Source organism: Cyrtonyx montezumae, unplaced genomic scaffold, assembly GCF_038088225.1.
Source record: "Cyrtonyx montezumae isolate F1298 unplaced genomic scaffold, pur_monq_1.0 scaffold_3, whole genome shotgun sequence".
Taxonomy (NCBI): domain Eukaryota; kingdom Metazoa; phylum Chordata; class Aves; order Galliformes; family Odontophoridae; genus Cyrtonyx; species Cyrtonyx montezumae.
In genome coordinates, this window is record NW_027072034.1 from 53,131,563 (window position 1) to 53,145,077 (window position 13,515).

At 45.5% G+C, this 13,515-nt stretch overlaps 1 protein-coding gene across 1 annotated transcript; it reads left to right on the plus strand.

Annotated features, from left to right (window-relative positions):
* The first annotated feature begins 1,569 nt into the window (after window positions 1-1,569).
* On the plus strand, window positions 1,570-8,525 carry ATP6AP2 (ATPase H+ transporting accessory protein 2). The gene is made up of 9 exons (XM_065741585.1): window positions 1,570-1,685; window positions 3,145-3,275; window positions 4,740-4,868; window positions 5,413-5,508; window positions 5,702-5,839; window positions 5,954-6,007; window positions 6,620-6,769; window positions 7,025-7,141; window positions 7,519-8,525. The coding sequence occupies exons 1-9, from the start codon at window positions 1,631-1,633 to the stop codon at window positions 7,711-7,713; spliced, it is 1,065 nt and encodes a 354-aa protein (XP_065597657.1). The 5' UTR covers window positions 1,570-1,630; the 3' UTR covers window positions 7,714-8,525.
* Window positions 8,526-13,515: the final 4,990 nt, after the last annotated feature.

Genomic DNA, 13,515 nt, shown 5'->3' on the forward strand with positions numbered 1-13,515 from the left:
CCATGAAGTAATTCAGTGGCAGGGGCTAATAACTCCTCGCTTGAGACTCATTGCTTGCAAGCAGTGTAAATGGACAGCCAAGATAGGACATGTGCTTCTAATCAGTCATCTCATCTCCTGGCCTCCCAGCATGACAGCAGTCCATCAGGCACTCGGAGCTGTTCCATCCCCTCAACACACAGGCCAGGGGATGGCTAACCATCCCGTGTTAAGCACATGCTCCATCAGCATGCCAAGATGACAAAATGCCACAGAAGACAGTGTTTTATGTTTTCAATCTTATTTTAAAAGCTTACGCTTAGTTTTTGCACATACATTTTCAGTGACAATATAAAGCCTGATACCAAAGGGAATGCTTCTGGACCCAGCACTGGGAATTCATTCTCTCCTGCAGAGAGTATGACTGGTCTGGTGTCTGCAATAGTTATGTAAATACTCCTCAGTTGCAGCGGGATTTTGGAAATTATGGTTGAGAGGATTACTTTAGCTAGCAACTGCTGCAGATTTAGCAGCCATTACAATGAACCCAAATGGCGAGGCGATAGTCCAGTGCAAACAAATGGCTGGCTCTTCGACTAAGTCCTTTTCTCATACTCCCTATTCTACCATCATTTCATCTTCAGTGCTGTTAGTATAGACAGAGCTCGAGGCAAAAGCAGCGTCTAAGCACCACACGAGCAATTGCCACTGCAGTCATTTCTGCACAGCACACTGCTGACAGAGACAGTGAATTCCGGTATTTTGCCTACAGCTGGCACTTCGATTTTGTGACTGTTACTACCACTATATGGCTTAATAAATATTATTTCTGACCTAATGCGCTTGTTTCTTTTTTTATCCTTTTTTTTTTTTTTACTCGCCCTGAGCCGAAGCTCGATATCAGTTTAATAGAATAATTTCACTGCAGGTAGATCTCGTCACAGATACTGCTCACAGGGCTACAAAAGCCGCCCTTTGCGAGGCGCAGCTGGGATCTACATGAAGCCTACACGACAGAGAGAAGAAAAATAACTTCACGGAAGCAGCCTTATTCACCCTGCCCGCTGCTTTTACCCCACACACTTGTACCCAGCCCACCCTACGTCGCTGCTCCCACTCAGCCTACGCTCTACTGACCTGACACAGATTGGTCTCAACACGAGCCCTCGCTCACTGATTGGTTTGTTCAGCTGTCAATCACAGCTCCTTCCCAACCCCCTCGCCGATCCCGACGCAAGTGGGCGGGGAAAGGCTCCGATTGGCCAAGTTTGTCGTCTATTCGTTCCAGTGAGGTTGCGCCTCCTTACCTCTCCCCTCCGAATATACCGGTGTGTGTGTGGGGAAATGGCGCAGAGCTCTCCCTCGATCTGATTGGCCGACCGGAAACGCCACTCAAACCGAGACCCCTCCCACACCGCAGCAGCGCCCAGCTGCCCGCTCAGTCTCGTGACGGCGCGGGGGTGGCTTCGCTGCTGAATGGTCAGCTCCGCTGTCACTCCTAGAGAGTCCCGCCTCCCCGCCCGAGCCTCGCCTGCGGATTGGCCGCGGCGCCTGTCCGTCTGCGCTCCTCGGCAGGCGGGTGCAGGGGGTTTTCGGTGCGGCCCTGCGGCGCGGCGTTTTCCCCGCGGGCTGTGGGGGAGCGGCGGCTGGCATGGCTGTCCGCGGCCTGCAGGTGTGCGTGCTGCTGGCCTCGGCCTGTCTCATCGGTGAGCTTGCGGGGTCGGGGCGTGACGGAGCTGGGCTGCGGCGGCGGGACGGGGCGGAGGCCGCAACCCTCAGGGCCATCCCCGGGCCTGGGAGCCGTCAAGCTGTGTCTCGTACGGCTGTCACGGGGCCTCGGTGGCTTTGGGCGAGAAGTGGGGTGGGAGTAGGCCTCTTCTCCCGTGGAACAGTGAGAGCACGAGAGGGCTCCGGTTGCACCAGAGGAGGTTCAGGTTGGGTATTAGGAACCATTTCTTCTCGGAAAGAGCAGTGAGGCAGTGGCACAGGCTGCCCAGGGAGGTGGTGCGGTCACCGTCCCTGGAGGTGTTCAAGAGCCGTGTGGATGTGGCATTGAGGGACGTGGTCATGGTGTGATGGCTGCTGGTTGGACTAGGTGCTCTTAGAGGTCTTTTCCAACATTAATGATTCAGTGAAAACGTGCAGAGCGATTTTGCGAGTTCCTTCTCAAGCGAACTGGCATGGAAACAATGCTGCCCTGCAGAACGTGGACAGCAGGCCATCCAGTGAACAGATACCAACATAAAATCATTTTTGGATCTGCTCTGCGTGCATCTGTCAGTCCAGCCTTTTTTCTTCCTGCTTTCCTTTTACCTGCACTCAGTACTTTGGTCATGTGGTGTTTGTTGTAATACAGCTGAGATTTACTGTCAACACTGTATGCAGGATCACAACCTGTTTTTAAAGCAACATCCTCAAGGTCAAATTGGTTATCATTTATCTTAACACATGATTGTTGATAGACAGATTTGCACCAAGTATGTTTTAACGTGAGTTCAGTAGACGATTGGGTGCTTGCATGCACACCACATCATATGAGCTAGATTGAACTATCCCATCTCTTTATTTCTGTGGAGTCCACTCTGACTTTATTACAGAATAAATGCCATTCTGTTGTATTGACTTTGTCAGCTTTGTTATGCAGGACAATGTGGAAAAGAGTGAAGGGGGATCCTGAAGTGAGAGGTCCTGTATGTTATGGCTGTGCACTGCCAGCCTTGGCCCAGTGCTGCATCATGGAAAAGAAATGTATTGTGGCCTCCTTTGCCTGAGAGGGCAGCGTGGGGACTGGAACTGTTCTGCAGGATCTGGATTGCTCCTGGAAGCACTCTGTTTCAACCAGCACACGCAGACTCAGCTGCTCCTGTCTGCTCTGGGTTTAGTGGCTCAGGCTATTGTCTGTGCAGAGGGCTTTTACCACAAGCAGTTCAGAAGGAAATCAGCTGTGCTGATGTGTAACTGCTGTTCGGCTGGGTCATTCTTAGTCTTAGCTGTATAGAACCTTATCCTGTGCTCCAGAGCACTAAAACAAATGTTGCTCATTACTTGATGCTGCCTAGATAGGTAGGTATGAGAAGGATGAGAATGAAAGTTCCAGTGTGCTTTGCTTCTCTGGTGGGAGGGAAAGAGAGTAAGGGACTGATTGCACTTTGTGCTTGGTTTTAGGTGTGTGTGGTGATGAGTTCAGTATCTTACGGTCACCTCAGTCGGTTGTTTTTCGGGATGGAGGCTGGCCAATCCCCGGCGATCGGATCCCAGATGTAGCTGCATTATTCATGGGCTTCTCTATTGAAGAGGTACGTTTGAGATCTTGTCTGCAGAATGACTCTAGAACTACAGAGCTATCAGTTTGCATGTGCTGATTTGTCATGTGCTGGAATATATAAAATACTGACCTGTTTGTTGTGAGGCGTGTATGACTTAGCAGAGTGTGGTTTCCAAGCACAGAGCTGTATCGGTCATATGAGCAGAAAAAAGGGCTGTGCTTGCTGGCTAGTTTGAATCATCAGCTACAGGAGGAAGCAAGCCTTCAGAGGCTTTAGCAGTGTTATTCTGCATGCGCTGTGTAAAGAAGCTCACCAGAGCAGTGGGTTTTGGCTCATTTTGAGAACTTGACTTTCAGCATACTGGTCATCCTGATGTAGAACGTGGTTAGAAAGGAAAAAAGATGTTTGGTACTCACTCTATTCCTTTAACAAAACATGGAATTGGTTTTCTGTTATGGGTCCACAGAGCTATTTAGGAATATAATTTATTCATATTCTTTCTATCCTAGAAGAAAAAGAAGGAAGGAAGCTCTTCACATTGCTTTATGTAGTTAAACCCTGAAGTTGAAAGCTGCTATCAGCAGCCTCACTAAGGCACGGGTTGCCACGTATGCAGATTCCCATACTGGTATAGAGAGTACTGAGAGTCCATAACACTCATTTTGCAGTTGACATCAAGGCTGTAGTCCAGAAAAAGAATCTCTCGGAGCAGCAGGTTGCACTGTAGGGATTTCAGAATACTTATTGCATCTCATGGGAGATTCTCACAAACAGTCATGAGTTTTTCTCCTCTTGTTAAGGGAAGGTCAGACTGAACCATGTCTTTGTCCATGTTGATCATGTGACAGGTTTTTCTATTAATGGATGTGATACAGTTCATTATGTCAGTGATATTTCAAATCCAAACACCAAATAATTTTGTTTCATAAAACTAAAACAATTATATCTTTTACACAAATAGAGAGACTTGCTTGAATTTAGCATCTGAAAATGTGAAACTGTTGGATTGGTAATCTTTGGTCTAACTGATGTTCCTCCCTGTATTTCTTATCATATTGAAGTATCAAGAGGCCAGTGTTTTAATGTGCCCAACCACGTTTTGGTGGTATTTTATGAAAGTGTTAGTGTTTATTGTTTGTTTGTATTAAGGCTGAAGCTTCACTTTCTAAATAGAGTGTATGCTTCTGCTTTAGTTACAGGAAATATCTCTTGAAATATCTAACTTGTACAGTGCTCTCAGCACATGCTTTCTTACTGATAGCCTTTAAACTAACAGTTTTTTCATGGTTAACTTGAGAAGTGTTTTTTAAGGTGGAAGTGTTCTTGTGGTACTTACTTGCCCATGGATTTCACATAGGCTGTCGTGTACGGAGGTATCTACAAGACAGTAATTTATTTTGCTGTAATGGTCAGGATGGGTTCCTTTGTCTTTCTTCCCCTGAAATACAACTGGTGGTGGTGGTGGTAGTTTTTTCTTTTTCTATTTTCTAACAGGACCTTCCCTGGCCTGGGCTTGCAGCGGGCGATCTGTTTCACAGGCCCCGAGCTGCTGTGTTAGTAACAGTGAAAGGGGTGGACAAGCTGACGTTGCCTGCGAAAGGAATTTCTTACCCTATTGAGAATGTGAGTATGCACATCTGGAACGATCGTGCTACTTCTGTGTCTTTGACATTCTGATTAGAAGTACAGGACTTTCTGCTGTAGTGCATGATGTCCTCATAGTTCTTACTGTGCTTTGAAGTTCATATCCCACGCTGGATGGTGGGTCAGGCTGTGGCAATAAATAACCCAGTCTGACTCCTGACCTGAGCTTTCCTTTGGCTTCAGTAAAACTGGTTGAAGTTTGCCTGAGCCAGGCCATTCTGCATACCTACCTTGCAGAACCCTTAAATATAAAGAAACCTTCAGTTGTATTCACGCATTTCATGGAAGTCCTAAGTGTACTTAATTCACATTTTCTGTATATCCCATTGACTTAAAAAGAAAAGCCCTAAGATTTTTAGTCTTTAGTGGTTTCAGAAATATCTGCTGTGGCTTCAAATGAGCTGCCCCGAAGTGACTCTGGCAAACTGTTGGATCTCCAGTATTCACAGATAATTGCAAGCGATCATCACTGAGTCACTAGTTCCTGTTTCACCCAAAAATGTAACTGGGCTTTGTGTTTCAGGCTGTTCCCTTCAGTCTGGACAGTGTTGCGAATGCTATTCATAATTTGTTCTCTGAGGAAACTCCCGTAGTCTTGCAGCTGGCCCCCAGTGAGGAAGTGAGTATTGCTTTGGTTCTGATAGCAGATGCTCTGAGTAGTAAAGCACTTGGATGGCTGGAGCAAAACCAGTTATTATATAAAGATATTCTATGTTGGAGGGTGGTTTGCAATTACGATTGACTATTAACATAGGGCTGGAGGAAGCAAAGAGCTAACTTCTGTTCTCGTTGCACGATGGCTGCTGCTGCAGCGGGTGTACATGGTGGGCAAGGCCAACTCTGTGTTTGAAGACCTTTCTGTCACGCTGCGCCAGCTGCGGAGCCGCTTATTCCAGGACAACTCCGTTCTCAGCTCCCTTCCTCTCAATTCTCTCAGCAGGAACAATGAGGTAAAAGAGCCATCATTACTTCTAGCATTAGTTTTTTTTCCTCATTTGCCCTTCTTTCCTTTGCCAAGGGGAGCTCCCCCTCCTTTTCCTAATTGACTTTGTCTTTCTCTCCAGGTTGACTTACTTTTTCTCTCAGAGCTGCAAGTCCTACGTGATATCGTAACCCTGGTAAGACTTATTCATTTTTAAACACTTTCTTTACACGAGGTCACAGATGCTATTTAAAGGTAGAGAATCCATGGCCGGGGTACTTGGCAACTAGTGATATGCATTCAAGCATGTCATTATTGGGTTGCATCAGTTTAAATAATGCATTCTTGAGGTATTTTCTTGAAAAAGATGGAGTGACTCGTGTAGCATGGTGGTGATAGAAATGTTCATCCCTCTGTTGTAACTGTTAATTGTGATCTTTTTAAGCTAGAAGCTTCTTATCTTTGTGCTATGAAGCTCCCATCCTGTTGCTGGTTTCTGTTCTCTTTTTATTTGTTCTGAAAATGCAAGCTCATGTTAGGTGAAGGATTGGTTGAAAGCAATGGGAAAATGAGGTAAAATGAGGTAAAATAATTTGTTTCGGTCTTGCAGATCAGAAATGCTGTAGTTGGAGTAGATGGGAAGGTGGGAACAGATTGCATCGCTTGTTTTCAGAGGCTGTGCCCATCTGCAGTCAGATGCCAGTGCTGCAGCTGGGATCAGTCCCAGCAAACTGATCTGGTGAGGATGTGTTTCTAAAGTAACTTATTTATGAATTAAATTCTTTCTGCCCTCAATGGTGTGCCGAAGCTGTCCCGACACAAGCACTTGGCCAAAGATCACTCTCCAGACCTGTATTCCCTGGAACTGTCTGGTTTGGAAGAAATTGGAAAACATTATGGAGAAGACTCCCAGCAATTCAAGGATGCTTCTCAGCTTCTTGTGGACGCTTTGCAGAAGGTATACTTTCTGTCTAACAGACAGAACTCACACCCGTACCGTGGCATCATTTTTTGTGTCAAGTACAAGGGAGTTAGCTTACTGATGTGTGTTCAGTCATGAGCTGTCACTTCATTAGTGACAGCCCTACACATGCTCGGGTTCTGGTTTTGTTCCCCCCCCCAAAACCTCCTCCCCATTTTTTTTTTTTTTTGTTTTAAACTTTGTTACTGGCTACAGTTTAAGTTTTTAATTAAATCTCTTTTGCTCTTCCAGTTTGCAGATGAGATGTATAACCTGTACGGTGGGAACGCAGTAGTAGAAATGGTGGCTGTAAAGGCATTTAATTCTCCCCTCACGAGAAAATCTCGCTCCATTCTCCAGTCTTCACAGGTAGTATCTGTACATGGTTCTGAACCTTGCCTATTGAAAGCATAAATGCATCCAAACTGAAGCGCTGTCTTTCTTGAGCAAAGCTTTGTTTTTAAGGACTAGAGTATACTGCCTGTGCTGTCAGCTGGGTCATTCTGTCCCAGGTGCAGGGCTTCGCATTTGTCTTCATTGACTTTCATGAGGCTCCTGTCAGCTCGTTCCTTTGGATTCCTTTAATGTCAGTCACAGAGTAACTGCTGCATTTTGTGCCCTGGCACCGGAATCATTGGACAAAAGCACATCTCTTTTACTTAGACTGTTTGGATTTTTGATGTAATCAGCACGTGTTATGCATGCAGGCAAACTTTAAAGTAATGCACTTATTTTCTTTGTTACAGAGTGAAACAGATAATCCATATAACCTTGCCTATCCATATAACTACAACTACTCTGTAATCTTCAACATTATTCTGTGGATGATGTTAGGCCTTGCTTTAGCTGTGATAGTAATCTCCTACAACCTCTGGAACATGGATCCTGGGTATGACAGCATTATTTATAGGATGACCAATCAGAAGATAAGAATGGATTGAACTAAACTGTATTCCAGCACAGGGAAGTGATGAGTAAGATCTTTCAGTTGAGTGAAAACAAATATGTGGTTAATTGTGGAATTTTAAAAGGTGTATTTATTTCCAGGTATCTTGTTTTTTCCTCCTCTTAAGCCTATTTTAATAGCTAGTAGTAGCACTAGATTGGGTTTAGAAATGGAAATCCACTCGTTTAAAAAAGTAAAAGTCCCCCAAACTTAATTGTTATGAGAGTGACATCATTCCGTTTTCTTACCATGTTTTGGAACCGCCCTGTACTGCCTGTGGCCGTGTGCAAAGCAGACAAACTGAAATGATGAGAGCAGCATTGCTTGAAACTTTTTCCCAGAAAGGTGATGAATTGTAGCTAAATTGTTGTGTTGTATATTATGAACCAGTTGTAAATGTTTGATGTAAATATTTATAACGTCACTTTGGAGAAGGTAGATATTATTCTTTAGTAATCTATTAAATGCAAGATTATTCCTACAAGGTTAGGAAACTAGTGGCAGAAATGGCATTGGGATCACACAATGGTGGCTTCAGTCTGAACCACAGCCACAGTGGTGCTTCACTTTGAGCTTCAGTGATTTGGCATTAGTGTGGCTGGTCTGTGCAGTGGAGAGTCTGGAAATATTGAAGTCTGGACATGGTATAACATTGCATACAGCTTAAAGTTTCTATTAGGATGCTTCGTATTCCTTCTGTTTGTGTTGATATTAATGAACAAACAAAAAAAAACCAACGCAGATGTTTTGCTGATAAGACTGGACCAACACCTGATTTAAATGTACCTGGACTGTAGTCCTGCTTCAGTCGTTCAATAAAACAAAGAATAGTTCCAGAATGTGTTTGTTGGTTCGTATGTGTGGCTGCTTCTCTTCAGTACTGCTGCTCAGCTGGGTGGGGCAGGTGCAGTCAGCCTCCTGTGTCCGACAGTGGGCCTGCTGGAGATAGGGTAAGCTTCTTTGAACTTTCCCATTACCGATTGATTGTTCTTATGTCCTTTAACAAGATATTCTGTTGTGATTCTGGTAGCATTGCACGTTTTGTTAGGTGGAAACAGGCTGTACTGCTGCTGTCTGATACCAAGACTTGCAATAGTTTTGCAAGCTGAGGTTAGCAGCCCTGACAGTGCCTTATTTTAAGCAAGGTGGAGTGTTGGTTGCCTGAAGATCAGCTGTGGTAAAGCCTTTTTGGAGAGAATTTACTTGAGCTTTGTGCTGTTCTCCATCCAGTGAACGCATTCCTAGTTCACTTGATTCAGGGCTGCTCGTCAGATTAATAGTATACTTCAGGTACTGGCCAAGAGTTTTGCAGGAGCCATTTGTTTAAGGTGAGTGCAGATTGATTGTTTTAACATCTGCACTCCAGGTATATCTGCATAGCTACGATGCGTTCAGTTGCAAGGTTGCAACACTGACTTTGTTTAAATGAAGGACTTGCCATTGTATTGGTGATCCCTTAGAGCTCCTTTCCACCTTTTTGCTGCTGCTGTGGGCTCTAACTTTACTTTTTACTGCTACTTTCCACCATCTGTTTGAAGGGCCCTTTCAAATTCCCACTTCCTGTGTTAGCAGAGCATGTGTTCATACTGTGGCTGTGGGCCCCCAGCTGCACCAGAGGTGTTTTTGAGTGCTCTGATGTGCACGGCTTCTTAAATAGCTGTTGCTTTGTACAGGACAGACTGCTTGTAGGACCACTGTAAAGCCATCTTGCTTTAGTTGGAGCAAGACATTGTGTTACACAATGGTACTGATCCTTCACTGATTAAATAATTACAGTACTGATTCCTGAGCCAGGAATAGTCTTTTTGCATTTAGAACTCAGTTAATTGGAATGAAATGGCCACAAACTGAAGCATAGGAAGTTCTGCACAAGGGAACTTCTTCACAGTGCAGTGACATCCTCAGGTAGCTGGTCTGAGGGGAGCTTGGGTCAGGTGTCTGGGTTCAGGCTTGTTTTATACCTTGTCCAGTCTTAGGGTGGGAAGAGAGGATGAGAGTTTGGTTATCTGTCCTGATAGGGTGCCAGCGTTCATGACAAAGGCAGTTGAAACCTGAGAGTTGCTTTTGATAGTTAGAGAAAATGAACGTAGAGAGTTCTTTAAGGAATCAGCGTGCTGTTTTTTTCTAGATAATCCTTTAAAGCCTGGACTGTGTAGATATGAGTTAAATTAGGCTCTGTGTATGCCTCCACACTCCAGGCTTCTTTGTGGCACCATGGCAGCCTTCAGCGTTCTCCCAGCCCGTGTACTGCTGTTGTGACACACGGGCAGAGGAAGCCCAAACAGGATCTGAAATATGCAAATGTTACATTAATTAAAAAAAAAAAAGTACAAATGAAGAAACCACATCAAAATGCAAATGTTGAGCAACTCTGCTGCTGCCTGCTGAGCCCACCCAGATGACCACACTTAAAGAAGTGCAAGTGGTGGTGTCACGTATCCCAGCAACCTTCTGGCAGACCCAGTCCCTCCATATCAGTGTTGCCATCTGTACCAGTTGGTTTTCAGCAGTTTGGGCAGGAGAATGCACCGGAGCGAGCTGAGGGCAGGGACAGACAGCAGTGCTCTGCAAGCACAGCAATTCAGGTGAGCATCTATAACAAAAATTGTTAGGAATTCTACTCCCAAACAGGTCTGTGAGGAATGCCAGGCAGCAGCTATACTCAAAGTTCCTGAAGAAAAGTTTCACAGTAAAGGCCTCTGGCACTCAAATTTCATACTGCTATTGATGTCATCCAACACTGTCAAAAAGACACAGCTAACTCCTTGGCACGAATATACATCATAAAATACCTTAGAATGTTACATAGGGGAAACAGAATTAATGGTTGCAAGCGAATGTTTTTACAAAGGCAGTCAAACTCTGCTTTCATTATGCTCCAGTGCATGAATTTATGATGACAAATTTACATGCCTTTAATTTGGTGAGCATATGCTTTACATTAGGCCACGGGGATTGAAGCAGTACGGCCAAGCTGAACGCGCAGTCATTTAAGTGGTACCGTAGTGCTGTGAGCTCCCTGGCTGCTGGAGGACTCCATGCTGCCCATCTGCTCCCCTGGCCACCCCCTCTAGCACAGCTCCATAACAACGCTGTGGTCACAGTGCCCGAGGAATTGATACGGTCTGTAGCAATACTCAAGTCATCGATCTCAGGGTTTGAGCACAGCAGCGCTACGAGGGAGCTCTAACTACATCCTACAGCAGGCCATCAATCAAACTCTTGACTCACGTGCAGCAGCAGCTTGGAAATAAAAATCCATTTAAGTCATCAAGCAGCTCTCAGCTCTCAAGGATCTGTTTCTGTTACTAAGTGCTGCAGCAGCAGGAAGCCAAAAAAGAGGAAAAAATATATGCAAAATGGAGGCCATTCCCTAAAGGGAGCACTTCTCTAAGTTTTGCAGCTAACCCTGAGAAGACCATTGGGTATTTCGAACTATAATCCAAGCCACTTGAGGCAGCATGCAGCTCTGCCTGGTAGAGAGCTGCTGGGAAGTGAGAGCTGGCTCGTTGGGCGTGGCCTTGGGAGCAAGGAAGCTCTGCTTGGTGGCTCTGCCTTTCTTTCCTTCAAGAAGTTCTTTATAATCTGCCTCTCTTGTTAGAACCAGAGCAATAGAAGTAGACAAAAACATTCTGATAGAATGAAGGATTCCCACATCGGGTGCCAACCAATATCAGAAATATACTCTTTGGTTCTGGGCATCTCCCATGAACTGCTAAATGTCAGGGTGCTTGAAATTATGTCGTATGCTACGTAGGGCCAGGTTGTGGCAATGGAGCAATGACAGGGTGATATACTTAATGTCCTAAGTAAATGTGAGGTCAAAAGTATTCATGTAAACGGAAGACCTACTCCAAGGTTTAGGAAAACTTACGGGCTACAGAGAAAGCCAGGCTAAAGGATATTTTTCTCCAGAAAAATCAACACTTGAAGCAGAAGAATATTTTTACTATCATTAGAAGAATTGCTGTTAAAAACACCAACAAAGCTCGCTGAAGGTAAAATTAGATTTGCGCTATTAAATCATCTGTGACAGCAGCAGAGCGGAGGAGGAGGAAATGCCACGTTTGCTAAAAGCTTTTATAACTCCTGAGCTCTGGAGGAAAACAACACAGAGCTGTGCATGGAGGAGGGCTGGAGGAGGCTGCGATCCAGACAATAGCAGAGTGGCAGAAGCAGCCTTGCACCAAGAGCAGGAAAATGGGATTCTGACAGCTTCGTTTTCTAAACACGTGTCCAAAATGAAAGGTCAGAAATCACAAAAAGGGAGCCATGGTTCGGTAGCAAAGCAGTGCTATTGTTTGCTTCTCATTCCTAAGGCTTCTGCATCGTGCTCCACGCACAGCTTCAGGGTGCTTCTAGTCAGTGCATAGAGGAGTTCCAGGAGGCCAAAAAATCATGACCTGATTTTGTTGTGCACAGCCAAACTTGGCTCCCTGAGAGCTGGGGGTGGGCTCACCTGAAATAAGACCAGCGTGCACCCATGTGTATTTTAAGCATCCTCCTATGGCTGGGAAATAAAGGATGACAGAAAATACATTTTCCTTTCGACGTGGGTTCAGAGCTGCATTTGTATTGAAAGAATAAAAGAGTGAAGAAGTCGCAGCTGCAGTGGAAGCGATGCTGGAGGTCAGGCAGGCTCCATGCCATCCCTCTGTGCCAAGCAAATCCTGCACAGTTCCGCGTGCAGTTTTGTGACGGGAACAGGGGCCGTGTGTGTGCTCACCTTTACTTTGCAACTCAAAGGGGGATGGAAAACTGGAAAAATCAAAGAGAATCAGAGTAACATTTGCATGTCCTTCCTTCAGGACGAAGGCGTGAGCAGCATTGAAGTGAAGCAGTGACAGGGATTACTCGGCCGCCCCTTCTGGTTGGTTGGTTAAGCTGGTTAGCAGAATGCATTATTCAGATTTGCAGCATCACAGCAGTATTCGTCTCACTCACACACACAAAAAGGCCTTAAACAACAATGGCAGCAATCCAAACCCCAGTGCTCTCCATCTCAGCCACCTCCATAGGAACTGGGCGTTAGAACTTGCATGGAAGAATAATTACATAATAACTCAACTGTAAATAAATGTCTTAAAATGTCCTCAAAGTGCTAAATCAAATCACACAGACAAAAATTGGCATTCGGGTCATTAAATTTCCTTTGAAATCTGAAAATGACTGATTGGCTTTAGTACTGTTTAAACCATTTACCTGGATGAGCTTTGATAACTCGCTCTCCAGGGGGACTGTGTGATGCATGGGGGCAAAAAGGCTCCAAGAAACCATGGGGCAGGAGAGCTAAAATAAGAAATGCTGAGCAAAATCAACTCCTTTCAGGCTGACTGAGCAGCAGTGCAGCTGGCAGCAGCAGGTAGGGGCTGAGGTGCTTGCAGCATGAGCTGCATCATGAGGTGCTCGTGAGAGGACACAGTGGGTTGGATATTAGGAACCATTCCCCCTCAGAAAGAGCAGTGAGGCAGTGGCACAGGCTGCCCAGAGAGGTGGGGCAGCCACCGTCCCTGGAGGTGTTCAGGAACCGTGTGTGGCACGTTCTTAAAACTAGTCTCTCCAAAATGATAACCAAATCTCACTGGGGAAGGCTGAAGTACTTTCTCAGACAGCAGGGCCACCACAGGGCACACCAAACTGCCCTGGCAGCCCTTGGTGTCCTGCCCAGGCTCAGTCACTGCTGCTCCATCTGAAATCCACCCCAATCTGCTCACCAGCTGCAGGAAGCATCCTGACCAAGTACACGCTCCTCCTGGGTCACCTTGGGGCTCAAATATGTGCGCTATCACTACCTGGC

Coding starts and splice junctions, on each gene's coding strand:
- ATP6AP2 (XM_065741585.1), top strand. CDS start 1,631: ATGGCTGTCCGCGGCCTGCAGGTGTGCGTGCTGCTGGCCTCGGCCTGT. Junction 5,509..5,701: donor AGCTGGCCCCCAGTGAGGAA/GTGAGTATTGCT, acceptor CTGCTGCTGCAG/CGGGTGTACATGGTGGGCAA. Junction 5,840..5,953: donor CTCTCAGCAGGAACAATGAG/GTAAAAGAGCCA, acceptor CTTTCTCTCCAG/GTTGACTTACTTTTTCTCTC.